General features: G+C 42.1%; 1 protein-coding gene across 1 annotated transcript in view; it reads right to left on the bottom strand.

Moving 5' to 3' along the window:
* Window positions 1–17980, bottom strand: part of cux1a (cut-like homeobox 1a) — a 208085-nt gene that overhangs the window by 25272 nt on the left and 164833 nt on the right. The window contains exons 18-21 of the mRNA XM_071909983.2: window positions 14873–14974; window positions 12445–12926; window positions 3845–4201; window positions 3278–3437 (exon numbers count right to left, since the gene is read on the bottom strand). Of these exons, the coding sequence (XP_071766084.2) occupies window positions 3278–3437; window positions 3845–4201; window positions 12445–12926; window positions 14873–14974 (1101 nt within the window). The remainder of the gene's footprint in view (window positions 1–3277; window positions 3438–3844; window positions 4202–12444; window positions 12927–14872; window positions 14975–17980) is intronic.

Here is a 17980-nt window from a genome sequence, read left to right as displayed (position 1 = left end):
AGAAGTGTGAGTTTGGAGTGAGGGAGCTGACATACCTGGGTGACAAGTTGTCAGGAAAGGGGGTTCAGCCCGACCCTGAGAAAACAAGGGCAGTGGAGGAGATGCCACAACCAACAAACAAGACTGAACTGCTAGTCTCTAGCTCACTCTAGGCTTAGTTAATTATATGGGCAGGTTTATCCCAAACTTGTCAGCAAACACTAAGGCACTCAGGAGTCTGCTGGAAGAAAAAACAATGGCAGTGGGCACACAAGCATGTGCACGAATGGACATGGCTGAAAAGTAGCCTTGTAAAAGAGCCAGTACTCAAGTTCTATGACCCCAGTAAACCAGTGAAGGTGTCCACGGATGCATCAAAGGATGGACTAGGAGCTGTATTACTACAGCAACACGATAGTGACTGGTTTCCTGTAGCATATGCTTCTCGCACAATGTCCTCCGCAGAGACAAATTATGCACAAATAGAGAAGGAGACCCTGGGTGCTGTATTTGGGTGCGAGAAATTCCATCAGTACATTTAGCCTCAGCGATGCTCCACCACGGCTCCAGAGACTACCCTTACGACTTCAAAAGTATGACCTAACTTTTGAGTTCACACCAGGCAAACACCTGATCGTAGCCGATGCACTGTCAAGGGCAAGTCTGAGTGACACAGGAACGAGATCCAGTGAACATGACGTGCAGGTACATGTGAATGCAGTGAGGGCCAAGCTGCCTGTTTCAGAGGAAAGATGGGCACAAATGGCTAGTGAAACTGTGAAGGATGACATACTGCGGGAGGTAAAGGCAAAGATACAGATGCCAGGACAGGTGAGGTTGAACAAACCATATGAGTACTTCAAGGAAGAACTGTGTGTTGTGGATGGTGTTCTGCTAAAGGGAACTAAAGTAGTCATCCCATCCTCTATGAAAAGAGAGATGGTCAAGCTGGTACATGAAGGGCACTTGGGCATAGAGAAATGTAAGAGGCGTGCCAAGGAAGTAATGTATTGGCCGTATATGAATAGAGACATTGAGAATGTAGTACAGAGATGTGAAACCTGTCAGCGTCACAGATATCAACAGAGGAAAGAACCACTTCTACCACACAGCAGGCCAGAGGGCCCATGGAGTAAGGTGGGAACGGATATATTCCACCTAAGTGGCAAAGACTATCTAGTGGTGGTAGACTACCACTCAAACTACCCAGAGTTTGCTCTTCTTTCAGACCTTACGGCGAAGCAGGTGGTCAAGCATACAAAATCAATCTTCTCCAGACATGGAATTCCCAAGACAGTGGTATCTGATAATGGCAAACAATTTGACAGTGAAGAATACCGTTTGTTTTCCAGGATATATGGATTTACACACGTGACGTCGAGCCCTCACTACCCACAGTCAAACGGTTGAGCGGAAAAGGGAGTGCAAATAGTGAAAAGACTGCTGAAAAAGGCTATAGAAAGCAAGGAGGATCCTTACTTGGCCATTCTGAACTACAGAGCAGCACCGCTGGAGTGTGGGAGGTCCCCAGCAGAACTACTGATGAGCAGGAAACTGCGCATTCGCCTTCCATCGACAGAACATCTAGTGGGAGGGGACCACAAAGCAGAGGCCAGGAAGGAGAAATACTGGATAAGACAGAGAAGGAACTATGACAAGTCTGCCAGACCGCTGCCACCACTAGCAGAGAATGATATAGTCAGAGTGAGAAGTGGGAGTGAGTGGGGCACAATGGCTAAAGTACTGAGGGAAACATCTCCTAGGTAATATGAAGTGGAGACAGAACAGGGGAATGTCCTGCGACGGAACAGACGACACCTCTTGGCTGTGCCTGGCACGTCATCAGTCGAGACAGGACTAGGGGATAGATCTGAGGGCACTGTAGAGGGGGCTGAGCCGGTTGAGATGGATTTCAACACTGGTACTGAGATATTAGGTGAAATCTGCCCTCAGGTCGCTGAGGACACACCATATAAGAAAAGGGAAACTCCCAGGAAGCCTGAGCGTAGAGTGGTTCACAGGCCTAAAAGACTGATTGAAGACAAAGAACGGGACATGGGGTTAGGCATAGTACTGCTAAGGAGAGTAAGATATGTATAAAGCTATGTGTGATTAAAGAGGATGCATAATGTAGGTGGCACTGTTCAGTTATGTTAGCATGTTATACCGTTAGGGGTAAATACGGTGGGTGATAATAAGCTGTCTGTCATATGTGGTATCACTATGAGGTCTGGGGTTTAGAGCTCCTCATTTACTCAGTCAAAGAATGTTTACTTTCAGTTTATAGAAACATGTTTAGCGTTATATCTATTATCAGTATTAATGGAAAAAAGGGAAGATGTATTGATATGTTGTTTTATGTAATGCCTGAAGAGGGCGCTCTAGACTGTAGTATTTAAGGAACTGGTTCTCTGAGTAAAGTTGCTTTTGAATGAATGATCTTGACGAGTGTGGTTGCTTCAAAACATAAACGTTTAAAAAAAAAAAAGCTAAAAGCTTGCTATGTGGCAACATTAACAGTTTGCTGCGTGTGCAGAATTAGGGGTTTTCCAAGTGGATTTCCAAGTAATGTCTTGGTTAGCTATCAATAGCTAATGTTAGCTAAAGTTCACTTACCCTTCAGTCTATTAAAAGCATGTTTAATGTTAGTTTAAATAATGAAACAACATGGTGGACTTATAATAAGTGACTTCATCACCAGGCGGGAGGGGGCCCCCACACACTTCTTGATGTGTGTAATGGAAGAACCAGCGCTGCTATTTATTGTGTTACTTGAAAATAAATACAGCACTCAATATTCTACACTTGTTGTGTTGATTTAGAGCAAAAAGCTCTTCCGTTGACCTGCAAACACAACACAATGTTCAACACCGCTGTGCTGATTCTCCCCAAGGGGGCCCCCTGAGACATTTGCGCTTGATGCCCCCAAAATGCTAGAGCCGGTGCCAGAGACTTGTGTAGGAGGAGATACGGTCTATCAATGTTGTTGCAATTCCTACTGGTCGCCAATAGAGGTTGATAAGACTACTTAATGCACCTTTAAACAAAGATACATTTTAAGATAGATTTTATTTTGGCCTTCCTCGTTGCTTGCTTCATTCCATAATAGTTCATAGTTCAAGGCAGAGTGATACAGTTGGATTTATAAGGCACAAATTTATACATTGCAGTCATAAGAATTTCCCTCGTCCAATCACAATGCGTGGTCGGAAAAGTAATGTATAACTGCAAATAAAGATTGCTTCTGCAACTGGTGTCACCTCTGTGCTGTATGTATGTGGTCATGCTGGGTGCCTACCCTGCGGCTGGCCCTGTAAAGGCAGGACGTTCTGGCCCAGTTCTCCGTTGAGCCACAGCTGCATGCGGATGAAAGGCTCTCGGCCTTTCTGGGTCAGCTTGGCCCAGGGCTTCGGCCGGGACAGCATGTCGCTCACGCTCCCCTGAGACAGGCCCAGCACCTGTAACACACAACACATGCTCAAGAGCACACAGGCAGCCACATACACACCAACATTAAGAGTGAGTCAGAGGAGAACGACATTCTGATGTATAATCACACTACTCATGTTACAACCGCATGCATGCTCCGACTCATTGTATCTATGTTCCTGCTGACAAGGGCATTCAGAAGAGTCATCACAAAGGCTGTAATTGTATTAGGTGGTAAAGTCCCACATGCATACTTTAAAACGTGTACTAAGGTATTCACACTACAGCATTTGAAAGGCTGAGGAGTAAAAACCTATTTTGTGACACTACTCTTTAAGAAAAGGACAACTGGAGGAGAGCTGAGTGAGTTGGTAGCACACTGTCACACCACTGAACATTATGTGGTGGTGGTGGTTTAGTTCTGGCAGGGGCAAACCTTCTCTCCGAAGATGCGCTGGCAGATGCCGTTCTTGGCCAGCTTGTCCTTGACCTGCTGAGTCAGCTCCTGAGTGTCCACCTCCTGGTACATATAGAACTCGTACTGCTCTGGCTTCAGCGGCGCCACGGCTAGCTTGGGAGTTTTGGCCGTGGTGGCCACAGTGGAGCCAGACACCAGCAGCGGGCCCAAGGGACCCAGGCCGGACACGAGGCCCAGGGGTGACGGGCTGCTATGGGGGGTGTCAGCCCGGCTGGGGGGACCCTGGGGCTCGGAGCCAGCCTGGGAGTACGGGGAGTCCGCCCGCGGCCAGTCCTTCCAGTAGTCCATGGAGGAGGCAGCCAGCCGGGGAGGCTTCTGGCAGAGACACAGAGAGACCAACAGTCAACTGGTGGGTTGGGGTAGTGGGTGTGGGGGGTCACCTACAGCTAAAATGTTAGCAGCACAGATACTGAGGATAGTCAGTTTTAGCCCTTCCCATCATCCTTTGCTCAAACAGTAGTTCCGGTCTGTGGAAAAGACGCAAGCTTTATTTATTTACAGTTAAAGTTAGCTAATTTCATAATGCAGTAACAACTGTTAATTTGTTTAACTGTTAAATTAAATCTTGTAATATCCACATTATTGACAATTTATTCATCATGGAAACTGATCATGGTACGGTCAGGACAAGAAGCATTGCAGATTATTTCGGTAAGTGCAAGGCTTTGCTGGTGGCTAATCGAATTAGTTGCCCATTAGCTCACTATTCGCAACTCTGATTTCAATTTTTAGATTTTGTTATGGACTAATTTGCAGGTATGATCATTATTTCTGCTTCTTGTTCCAAGTTTTGTTTAGGAGACATCGCGGCATCCACAGAACCAGGGGAGAGTTCACAGAGCAACTGCAGAACTAACCTATAGTCTATGTATAGTCTATGTCTAAAACTGGGTTTTTATTTTTGAAATAAGTTGTGTTTTTCTTTTAATGTAAAAAAGTGACTTGGTGCCGGCACTATTTTATCTGTGTTGGACTATGGTGATCTTTTATATATGCATACCTCTGCTCAGTCTCTTCATATGGTTGACACAGCTTACCATGCTTCCTTGAGGTTCATTACCAATTGTAAAGCTCTGACTCACCACTGTGAGTTATACTCTCAGGTAGGATGGCCTGCTCTGGCGACCCATAGGCTCTGTCATTGGTACACTTTTATATATAAGGCAACTCTTGGTCTGCTCCCATACTACCTATGTGTCTTTATCACGCAGAAAAGTGCCGGACAATACTCTTTGCATTCTCAGGACTTCTTTCTGCTTTCTGTCCCAAATGCCCGTACGGAAATTGGAAAAAGGGCATTTGTGTATTCTGCACCCTCGGCATGGAATATGTTGCAGAATGACTTGAAACTCAATGAATTAATCTCATTACATGCTTTTAAATCCAAAATGAAAGAATTAGAGGCAGTTTCCTTAAGATGTCAATGTTTTTAATTTACCTGGTTAGTAATTTTGTCTCCTTTTGTGTTTTCTGTCTGTAATTATGTTTTTATTTATGCTGCTGCCTGTCTTGTCCAGGTCTCCCTTGAAAAAGAGATTCTTAATCTCAATGGGACTTTCCTGGTTAAATAAAGGTTAAATAAAAAATTTGTTACGGTGACCAGAAGTCCCTGTTTTCCGCGACAATCCCCTGCTGGCACTGTCCCTGGATTTCCCCCTCTCTTGACGGCATTAGTATCACCAGGGAAGGTCTGGTGATTGTCATTTTTGCCTCAGGACCACAGGGATTTTATCCTGCTTGGCTGTCTGGACGTGATTAATACTGAAGGACAATGCTGGTAATGTAATCTAGTACATCATTATTTTAATGCAATCTGGACGGCATATATGCATTACTTAGATGTATTACTTGAGTGAGTGAAATCACCTTAATGTATGTAGATGGTCTATGACTAAGCATCAATTAGAACAATTCATGACAGTGCTACAAGCCCCTAACTGTTTCCAGTTAGTTCAGGCAGAACACTCAAGTCGTGCCCGCAGTCAGCTGATCGGCTATCAGCTGTCCTATCCAAACAACAATCCAGCTGATCAGTATCAGCTGACTCTCAATCACAAATCACATTCAAATTTTACTTCATAAATCTGACAGCTCACACTCTCACTCTGCTGTTGATCCTTGCCACTGCTCCTATAGACCAGGTTGCTGCAAAACTCCCTCCACCTCCCCAACCTCCTCCTGCTGTTGGTTGTACATAGGATGTTGTGCAAGCTATCTCTGAATTATGTCTGGTTGTATGTTATGGCTTTCATATATTGAATGATATATGTCTGAATCTCACGCATGCTGCTTGGATTCATTGGGGAGCATCCTCAAGAGCAGAGCCTTTTAGCCAAATACAACTGTATGTCTATATGCAATAAATGGTCCAAACTCCTTTGATATAAGTGTCTCGGACTGAACAAACATTTGGATGAACCAATGCTAGTTAGTTACTTATTGTCACAAACAACACAGACACATAGAATGCTGGTCCATCTCATAACATTTATTAATTATATCATAGAATAAACAAACAAACCATACATACCTCTTCCTGGTTTTCCCACATGTGTTAAAGAGTACTGCTGGGTGTCTATTATACTGTCCCGACAGTATTTATGGGTGTCTGATGTCATTGTGGGAAGGTTTCTGCTTTCGGTGTATAATTATCCTTTGTTATTTTTGCTTATGGAGTGTGATAGCAGAAAGAAACATATATACCTTGATGTATATTGTGAAGGTAATATCTGATATCTATTATGTTGACCTATAATTTTACCTGTGTTTTAGGTGAAGTTTTAGATCACCCCCGTTCTAGTAAAGTGGAAGGAGCAGGAACCATGTGATTGTTGAAAAATCTAGAGGCAGCAGGGACAAGCACACCCTCAAAGTATGTGGAATTGAAAGGAGTAGGCTTGATGGCGCACCCCTTTTCAGCAAAATACATAAATCTGGGGCAATTTGACATGAACATACATCAGTGTAAATGAAGCAGCATAGTAAACACTTTGAGCAGCAGTCTGTACAGGCCTACAGTGATAAAGCATATTGTAGTGTGCTGTCTGTCTTATCTGTTGCCGTCTCTCTCCTCACTCCTGCCCCCCTGAATTGTTCTCTTGCCTCCTCTTATTTCTCTCCTCCCCCCATCTCTCTTTCTCTCTCCTCCTCTCTCTTGTTCATTTCAAGCTGTGCAAAATATAAACAGAGAGACAGTTATCCATTAATATATAAAACTTTAAATATATAGGATTTTCAGTATGTGCTCATCACTCCTCATCAGTCTCTTAACTGTAAAAAACACAAAGATCAAATCCAATCCTAATCCAATGAGTTATTTAATCAAAGGTTATGTTTCTATATATTTCACTAACTCATAATATTATTACAACCTGATAGCAAGCTACTTTGGTTTGTTTGGTATGGAAACTTAACTTTAAGCATAACTTATTTTAAAAGCAAGCCCCTGTAATTTCCTTCTGTTAGGAAGCTGATATTTTAAAAGCCACATCATAGTTGTAGTCACAAAGATCATCATGAAAAGCCTAATCCATTGTGAATGGCTGAAGGAGTCTACTATGCATTAGTAAAATATACAGAGGCACAAATTCATAATGTAATTTTTAAACATATTTTCTCACATTTACGGTAAACAATGTCTGAAGTTGACAATAATATAGATGTTTCATGTGAAGGGCATTCGTCTTTGCATGTAATGTTCAGCAGCCCACATGAATAGAGCTGAATGGGAGGATGAACCTGACAAGCCCGGACTGCAGTAACTAACTGTCTAACCAGACTGGAGAGAAATAGTGACATTTTGTTTCCAATATTATACTGAGTTTTTAGCTGTAGCTTGTAGGCATCTAACCATGAAGCTAACAGCCAAGTGTCGGTCCAAGCCAACATTCCAGTGTCTGTCTGGCCGCTATGGTAGTCAGCTCGCCACCACACAAATGCCTGATTTTTGCTGCCTTTCCATAAATGGATAATCAATCACTTGTTCAACCAAACGTATCACGTAGGGTTGGGGTTAGATCCATGTATCCAGTTTTGTCTTTTCCTGACACTAACTTGCTTCCTCTGACCTAGACCCAGGACTGACCAATTAAAAGAATCCATAATGTATTCCTTTAGTTCAACTCAAACTACATGACAGTGATTGGCAGAGCCCCCTACCAAACACACGTATAACAAGCGTAGACAGGCGAGTTCAATTTGTGTCCTGGCATGTACCTCGATGCACCCAAAGCTGGATTTTAAAGCCATCTCGTAAAACAACTAAATCAAACTTACCCCACACTCTTGTGCGGGGCGGATCTCTGCAGACAGTGCTCATAATGGAGCGTGGATGGTGAGAGGCGACAGAAATTTTGAACGATGTAAAACTTGACTTAAATATTTCCTGATCAGGGGCTAATCTTGAAACATTCAGGGCTTAAGCCCCGAAAGAACGCCCCCGACGACCCCACTGGTAACCTCTCCTGTGGCCATGTTTGAGATGGTAGGTGTGCTGAGTTGGATCAAAGGTTACAGTCAATTGTTTCTTGACTGACGGCATCAGCAGGTGAGGCTTGGATCAGAGGGCATTTTACCTCAACCAACACTTGGCTCTTTTTTGAAAAAGGAAAATTGTTTTTTTGGTTTGGTTCCTTTTTTGCCCTGAAAAGAAAAGGCAACATGGTGATTCAGTAGTCCAAATAACTAGTGATGCATAATAAACGCATTATACACAGAGTGAGAGATATAAATTGAAATAATATTGCTTTCATCTAAAGCACCATAATAGCCTAAATACACTTTTGCCTCATTGTCTACACTGGTTTAGTAAAATAATTAGTAAAATAATGTATGTATCATTATCTACCTCATATGATCTGTCTGGGTCAATAGCATGTGTGGTGTTTCATTGAATTTCAGTCTACAGTATAGTAGTACAGACGAGACAAAGTCAGAAAACTTGCCAGATGTGTGTAACCCCCTATCTGAATCTGTTCTGTGTCAGCACAATTTCTTTTAGATGCATTTAATGAATGGGTATGCTCATAGACTGAATCGGCACACAGTGCACAGGTGCTCCACAATAATATGAGCCAATGTAGGCAATGAGTCAAAAGTGTAGCTATAGGTTTTCAGGCTGGTATGGTCCCTTGACTCCATCATAGATGCTAACATTAGCTAACACTACGCTGGGGTAGGCGCACACAGGCCACTTCAACACTTCCCCCGTTTACTAATGCTAGCTTGTCATACTGGTAGTTTGCAGCATATTAAATAGATATTAAACATAAACAAACGTAAACATAAATTTACCTTTGACGAAATGTTGGCTTGACACTTGAATATCTATTGGGAGACCACGGTTTCCCATCTGCCTTATTGTGTCGAATGGGTGCAAGCCATAAGGCTTTTCTTTTCTCCTCTGTGGCGAACTTGACAAAACATACTCTTCTCCCCTCTGCCAAACATTTCATCCTGGCATTCGTGCAACCCGGGACACAACAAAAATCCCCCCACGACTTTGTGAAAATGTTCTACACGATCCATTCAAGATTAATAATTATTAGTAGCCTATGAAGGGTAAGTATTATAGGACAGGTAACTTTAGGTATGAAAAGCCTGACGATCTAGACACAGGAACTGGACCGGAACTACTGTTTCAGCAAAGAATGATGGGAAGGGCTACACAACTCTATGGAAGCTGCTAAAGGCTAATGACTAATTACTAGTGGTACAGTGGCCATGGGATCAAAGGAATCGATCATAGTGTAAAAACTATGACACTAGCAGCTACAAGCTAACAGCTGGGTTCCCAACCGGGCCCTGACGATGACTTTTCCATGACCTAAAAATGTTCTTCCTTCCTGGTTTGTTAATGTTGTTTTTCAGTCTGGTTTCCACTCCAGCTGGACTAAAAACATCAAAAACAACAAAAAGAGCCTCTTTCACACATGAAACCCGTAAAATTAAATTTTTACGGTAAAGGTAGCAGTTTCTGTTCACACAAGACATGCCTTTCCGCTTTTTTAACGTAATGCTACCATTCACACAACGCTGGAAATACCGTTAAATTCCGCTGCTGTCAATTCCCAGAAATTATGCTTAACCACCAGAGTCACTGCAGTTTGAAAACATGACAGGTGAAGGTGCTAGATGAAATCTCTTTGTCCGCCCGGACTCTGAGAATCTCTCTTATTTCCATGTCTGTCCAATTCATCATTTTCGTCAAAAAAGTAAAGCGTCCTACATCACAGCGTCCTAACCTTGTGTGTGCTTGTGCCATTAATGTTCTGGCATTGCTCACACATACGGTCGATACAGAACTTTACCAGTAATGTTACGTCTTGAGCGGTGAAATTGGTGGAACTGATTTACCGACATGTCATACTACGTGGATGCCCCCATTTATTCAATAAACTCTTTGATCAACGTATTGTTGTATAATAAGGGTAGCACTTAGGTAGCAGTTTACCTTTGTGTTCAGAATTTTACTGATTATGGAGCTTCTGAGATGATGCAAATGTGGATAACATCCACTAAATGTACGCAGTGATTAAAGGAATACCACATTTTTTGGTAAATTGTCCCATTGGTCAACATCCCCGTTAAGTGATGAGAACATAGGCACCAAAATCATCCATGTACCTCGAGTAGATTGTTGCCTCCAGAGTCCATGCTAACCCTTTAAAGCATGGGTCTCAAACTCGCGGCCCGCGGGCCAATTGCGGCCCGCGAGACGATATTTTGTGGCCCCCACCTTAATATGAAAGTTTAATGTTAGTGCGGCCCGCGAGTTTTATATGGATGGCACTTTACAGTATTGTGTGCGGAGCTGAACGAACCTACCAATCACGGTGGGGTATATGGCTCTCGGGGGTGGGACATCGACCGGGCTTGATGCAAGCAGAGAAACATTTCTCAATGAGTGAAAGTTACAGCAGCGTTGCCATGGAGAGTTTTCTTCCGTGCCTGGCTGGCTGCCTCGTTTCTATTGGGCACACGCGGACATTCGTCCCAGCGCGCTGCGTTCACAACACTTCCAAAAAAAAGATTTTAAAGTTGCTGCCCAGCGGGACATTATACGTATATATGTCTCTCTCTGACAAAATAAATCAAAGTGATGCGTACGCGGCGGGATAAAAGAAAAGTGTAGCCTAATGTAGTCTGCAGTCACATAGCGACACCTGTCCGTCGGCGATAACAGTCCCCGGTAACCCGGACCAATTATAGGGTCGCACCGTTATTTGTGGGCCATTATTTTTTATTTGCATCGCGCTATTTGCATTGCCTCACACGATGAACACTACATATATTTCTATATGATGTCATTTGTTTTTTTTGTTTCTATGACTACTGCCAGGTCTCTAGCAGCAAGGAGTAGGCAAGAGAAGCCATGTTCAGAAGAACAGTTCATGTTCTTCAATGTTCCATTCATGTTCAGGACAATTCATATTCAGAAGAACCCATTGAGGTTAAAGAACTGTTAATAAAGACGTTTAAATCTTATTTTGTGTTAAAAAATAAAAATAAAGACATTTGAGAAGATTGGAATTTTTTTAACAAAGCTTTTCTTGTGGAATACCTGATGCGGCCCAGCCTCACCCAGACTCTGCCTCCAGCGGCCCCCAGGTAAATTGAGTTTGAGACCCCTGCTTTAAAGGGTCCATTTTGGTTGTTTTGTAGGTGTAGGTAGTGATAGTAGACTCCATGCTAACACTTTAGCAGACATCATGTTGAGTGATAGTAGGCCACTAGCATTATTATTATAGCATTATTAAGTAAGATGACTGTGAGTGGTTTTGATTATATGGCCTGTAGAAATTAAAAAAAATATGAAGTCAATATAGCTGATATAGCTAGGTTTATTATGATTTCAGGTGAGAGTAATTTTTAGCTGTACAGTCTCCCATCCCCCACCAACTTCACTTACTATGAAAACAAATCATGTAACACTCTTATTTTTATGATATTTCCTGTAAATTTTCTCACCTTTTTGAGATAATGCTAGTGGCCTACTATCACTCAACATAGTGTATGCTAAAGTGTTAGCATGGAGCTACTATCAGTCAACATAATGTATGCTAAAGTGTTAGCATGAAGCACCATAGCCAACAATCTACTATGGACACATGGATGATTTTGGTGTCTATGTTCTCATCACTTAAAGATGCACTAGGCAATTTTGTAATTTGGTGGCCTCATATAGCAAGAGGTAACTATTTGAAGTTTGAGGACATTATTACCTAGAAAACTTGTAAGGTGATTCAGTAAACTAAATTTATTTTTCCTGGTTGCTGGTGTGTGTGGAGGTGGTGAAGAGGTTCAACCATCATTGTTGAGTCCAGCTTTCTCTGATTAACCAATGATCTACCAGGGGTACATGGATGATTTTGGTGTCTATGTTCTCACCACTTAACAGGAAACTTGACCAACGGGTCCACCTCCCAATACCTCAGTGTATTCCTTTAAGCGTTACCATGCATAATAAACACTTTACATACTTTTCCCCAATGTTGTCAATGCGATTTGATGATCCAACTAGGATCAGAGGAAGGCGAGGCAGAGCTCTGTCACTTTACCTCTTTGCAGTCCTCTTGACTCCGAGCCTCCTCGCTCATGGCCCAGCCTCCTGAGTTCACGCTGCTCCACCATTGGTCCCTCCAGGAGCCCCGCCCCTGCTTGCTTCCTCCATCCGACAGTGTTCCTCCCACACCAACCTCTCCCACTGCCACCTCGCCCCCCTCCTTCTTCACTAGACCGGAGTGGAAGTCTAGGAGGGAAGATGGCGAGGGGGAAGAGGAAGGGTTTCCGGAGGCCTTCTTGAGGGACAGAGCCAAAGGAGAGTAGGAGGACGGAGACAGGACGGCAGGGGCTCCCAGTAATTTGGGGGACAGCAGGGAGAGGTCTGAGGGGCCCATGGAAGAGGCCTTGAGGATGGGCTCCAGCGCAGCCTGCTGGGCCTCCATCTCCTTGCGGGCTTGTTCTAGGATGGAGTGGATGGTGTCGTCTGAGGATCCTCCTATGCTGCTGCCGCCGGTGGAGGATGGCTGGGAGGAGTCGACTGGAGGAGGGGAGGGGGGTGTGGGGGTTCATAATGTGGTACATTCAGGGAGGAGAAACTCATAGCAAACTCCATTCAAAGATCTGTCCTTTTTCATGCTAATTTTCACTTATCAGCAAAATAATATCCCTCATAAAACATGGCTTAAGTAATAATCAAAAAACAAATCACCACTCTTCAATTCGGTATACATAGTACCCACTGAACTACATTTATTTGAATACATTTCCAATTTGTAGACCAGATTCACCAGCTATTCCCACAGTCTTCCTCCACCAAAATACACTGCTGAGCCAGCAGGGGTGAACCGAATATAAAAGTTGAGATTCTATTAAAATGCTTGCTGTTTTACAGATAATATACATGCCAAATTTACCAGATCACCCTTCTAGTTAGTAAAAAAAAGTCTCAGGTTATATTTTCCACAGTATGTTTTTGTCGATAAGCAAAGCAGAAACAAATTGGCACATTTTTGACCAGACCTTGGCCTGATGTTCTCTCCACAAGCTGCGTGGAGGTGTTAAGGGTAAATAATACTTCTGCGTCGAGCTGCCACCGTAGTAACAGCGTGGGTGCCTACGGTGGTGCATTCATGGTTCTGTGTCGGTGATTGGGTGTGTACACCACCAAAACACTAGACAGCAGTGGCGTGCTTTGTTAACGTGAAAGTAATAACAGAAGAAATAGTACGTTCTCTGAAGCTCATGTTCTGGGATATTTCTCACCACCAATTCAGTGACATCTGGTTGTCTTTATAATTCGGAGATGAGTTGTCCACCATGCTGACAGCGTAGCTACAGTGTTGGTTCGACGCGGAGGTATAATTTATCCTTTAGCTGTAACAACGGCTAATGCTGAGCACAATAACAAAATAGTGAATGAGAAAACATGGAGAAAATGTTTCTAGCAAGGTTAGTCCAGTAATGGCATATTTACAAGCCACTTATTGCTATTGGTTAGCTAGAAGGCTAACTAGTCAAGATAGTAACAGACAAGCACCTAGATATGCTAACGCTAGCTGGCTCACAGGCTAATGAGCGAAGTCTTTTGGGGGGGCAGGCGTCACAGGTGTGGAAGGGTACTACACTTGAGTGGAAGGAGGGCCTTCAAACAACAACTAAAAAACAGCCTCGACCTGCACTGTATTTTGAACGCAGAAATCTTCGGAGCAGGTGCGCTGTGACTTAATTTACTTTGTTTCACTCACTACCATTCAGCAACCCCTGCTGTCATATCATGCTTCAGGAAAGCAGAGATACTACACACTGAACCTTTAAATACTGAGATATGTTATTAAAGTAATATTAAAATGGTGTAGCCGCACACTCGTAGCTCCGATGCAATAATTTAATGAGACATTAACAAAAACCAACGTTTCAGCAGCTAGGCTGCCTTCATCAGGGTTGCATTAAATTATTGCATTGGAGCTACGAGTGTGCGGCTACTTTCACCATTTTTATGCTTGTTTTCGCTGGCCGGCACCTCATCACTACAGGTGTGCGTTTCACCTACTTTGACTCTGCATTAAAGTAATATTAACAGAGTGAACTATGTAGAACTTAATTGGCTAGTAAGAGCTGTGGCGTAGACCAGGCACTAGAGGGCTACTGGTGTCATTTTGTCCTGCCGTTGTTTTGTCCTTATCCTTCGCTAGCTGCTTTCATTTGCAGTTCTGTCTTTATCAAAGCCACACAAACTTCTAGAAAGTAAAGGCTTCAGTTGGTTCAGTGGAACGTAGTATGGCTCTATGACAAGAATGCTGAAAGACTGTTAATAATTAAAAGAAATAATTTAGACATTTAAACAGCTTCTAACTTCTATTTATAACATCCTTTGCACAGTACATACAGTTTTAGGAGTTTTACAGTTTTAGTTTTAGCCTGGAGTTGGCCTAATATCCAATACCGGTATTGGCATTGGTGCATCTCTAAAATGTATCTACTCACCAGCCTTCTGAACCTGCAGCTCTCTCTTGGCCTGCTCTAAAATTGACTTGATGGCCTCATCTGAGCCAGTCTCTGGGGTTCGAATCCGTGTGGTGATGTTACCTGGAGAGGACACAGAAAACTCACTTGACCGGAGGAAACATAAAGGGCAAAGGGGGAGCCTAGGAATGGAACATTTGAGAGATTTTAATGACGTTAATTATAAAAAAAGAAAAAAGAAAGAAAGAAGAAAAAAGAAACAACTACAGTAACACAACTAAATATGTTTTTCATTTTAGTTTAATAATAGTTTTTTAAAACTACTATATCTCTGGTAAAAGTTATCAGGTGCAAGATTTTTGCAGCCAGCAGAGGCTGCAAAAATCACAAGGTGAACCTTCTACCAACACCGTTATACTATGAATATGGCGAAAATCTCAGATTGATTGCCATTTTTTAAATAAAATGGACCTTGTGTTTTTTTAAGCTGATTTTGGTCATATAAAAATGTGTAAATTAACTATTATTGCTGAAATTCCTATTATTATTATTATTATTATTATTATTATTATTATTATTTCCTGTGTTTTTCCTAACTTGGCCCTAAATTAGTAACCTTTTTTCTGTGTTGACACATAGACATGTTAGGCCCCCTCTACCCAGTGATAAAGAGTGGACTCTTTTTAACATGGCACTATCTCCTCATGGTGAACAACTTTGCCAATAGGAGAAGCTAAGGCTATTTTTCCGCCATTTTAGATTTTTTTAAAAAACCTTTAAAAATCCTCTTCAGAATTACACAAAATTTGGCAGGTATCTTAATCGGGTGTGAAGAACGAAGTCCATTAGCAAGTTAAGTTTCAGAAAAAACAGCCGATACAGCCTGGATGGATCACATGACAATGATACGCCTGAGATCACATCACAATCACACGTCACCGCTTTCCCCGTTCGCACCACAACACGAAACCGCCGTTTTCAAATCCATCCAATTGGGAGAGCGTTTTTGGAAAGCTCCGTTTTCAGTGGTTGAAAAAGCCAGCTTAGTGTGGATGGAAGGCCAAAACGGAGAAATAAAGATGCGTTTTCAAATGTATCTGGTTTAGTGTTTCTCCCCCCTAATTCATTTAATGATACAGCATTAAACTAATAATTCTACCAGTAACCTCTAAACCTGCTTGAAAATGTTGATTATGAATGCCTAGCCTACTTAGATCTCTGGCATACAGTTCTTCCTAGGTGACATCCATCCAAGACCCAAAACTGATGATGTAAAAGCTGTTTTATCAACAATTACACTTACTATGAGATGAGTCAAACGTTGAGAATTGGGACAAAATATATGCTCATTGGGAGCATAACCTGAGAAACCCTAGCTCCTGCAAAAAACAAAAGGGGACCGAGTTTGGGATTAGGGAGCACTTGACTACACTTCAGGCTACAGTGCCCCTTTTTTCATGCTAGCTTTGCAAAAAGTCTAACTGAGCTCCATTTCTCATAATGCATCATATCTCCCTGACTATAACACTTTTAAAATTTCATTTCTAGCCCAAAGGTACTTTGCGCAATTCGACTTTACAACCACAAATCCTTACAACTTTGAGCGTAACAGAAGACGATAACAAGTCTAAAATCGATCAATGCCACGACAAAAGCAACAGCAAAAGAAGATGGAAAATAGTGGCAGGAGAGTCAGCATCAAGGGAAAAAGTTAGAGAGCGTACCTGCCGCTGAAAGCTGATGGATTTGGGTGTTGTGTCTTAACCAATCACAGAGATGGAACACAGGCACATGTGTGAACTTGGTGAGAGAGGGTCAATCAGAGACCTAAATCAAGCTCTGCTTACACCTCAGCCTCCTATTCACCTCGGCTCTCACTTTCCATTGGACGTGCCTGAACTTAGTTTGCGAAAAGCTAAGCAATCAGTCAAAAAATACCCCAAATATGAATTCCTAATTATGCAAATTAGGGTATGGCGTATTTCATAAATTGTTTATTCGGCTCCAAATGGTCTATCAATACCAAACTTGGCACAAGCACCCACATTAATGACTTATGCGAGTAACAGCCTACCAAGTATGACATCGATGGCATTAAATATGAAGGAATTGCAACCAATTAAAATTTGGCCACTATTTTGGATGTCTTCGACAAAAACTGTGTGTGTCTACCTGGTACTTAATGTCACATTAGATTTAACATTATTGGGCTTAAGTTTGTTTTCCGATCTTTGCCCTCATCCAGTGGAAACTGGTGCGATGCTGCTCGCAGCTATATTTATAGTTGTTTTTGATTAATGTATTGTATACTTAATGAAACAAGTAGTTACAGAAACAAATTATAATGTCGCTAAATTGACCAATCCAGCAAAAATTACCATTTTCACCTGTGGTGCCTCACCTTACTCACATGCTATAGAATTATTTAATAATTCATCCCATTATCCAATGTGCTGTTCACTGCAAGTATGACTTGCAGTGATGCCTGTATCTTACTAATGTGTATTGTAATATGTAATATGTAATAAAGTTGAACGTTATCCTGGTTGCATTTCTTGTTAATCACATACTGTGATTCATTTACTTAATCATCCTGTTTATAAATCCTGTTCTATTCATACTGAATAGAATAGGATGCATCACAACACCGCATCAGCTGTGATAACCAATTATGCTTGTAGGGATTCCTAATATTATTAGGTAGCCGGTCACACAGTGGCTGAGCCACTTATTGTCGGTCAGTCCAAAAAATTACAGCACATGTGCCATTACAGGACACAGCTATGAGCCTGACTGAAGCTGTGCTAACATGCAGCCATGCTATCCAGTGTTAAGATATAGAAAATCAGTGTACTATCTTTTTATTTATTGTGCCAAAATTTCAGTTTCCGGATTGAAACCAATCAATGAAAGATGATACTCACTCACTATAAACTGACAATAGAGAACCATAGACACGGTAATACTATACGAATATTATAGTGATTTTTCGCTCTGTGTTTTTAGGCTGTGTTTTTGTCCAGCGTTTTTTTCTCTGGGTTCGATTGTTCTATAGCCTAGTTTGTTAATGGTCTTGTCAGCTCTGTGCCTATACATGAATACATAGCCTAAACTAACCTTTTTATTGTA

The sequence above is a fragment of the Centroberyx gerrardi genome, chromosome 11 (genome assembly GCF_048128805.1).
Source record: "Centroberyx gerrardi isolate f3 chromosome 11, fCenGer3.hap1.cur.20231027, whole genome shotgun sequence".
Classification (NCBI taxonomy): Eukaryota; Metazoa; Chordata; class Actinopteri; order Beryciformes; family Berycidae; genus Centroberyx; species Centroberyx gerrardi.
This window is presented reverse-complemented; position numbering and strand designations above follow the sequence as displayed.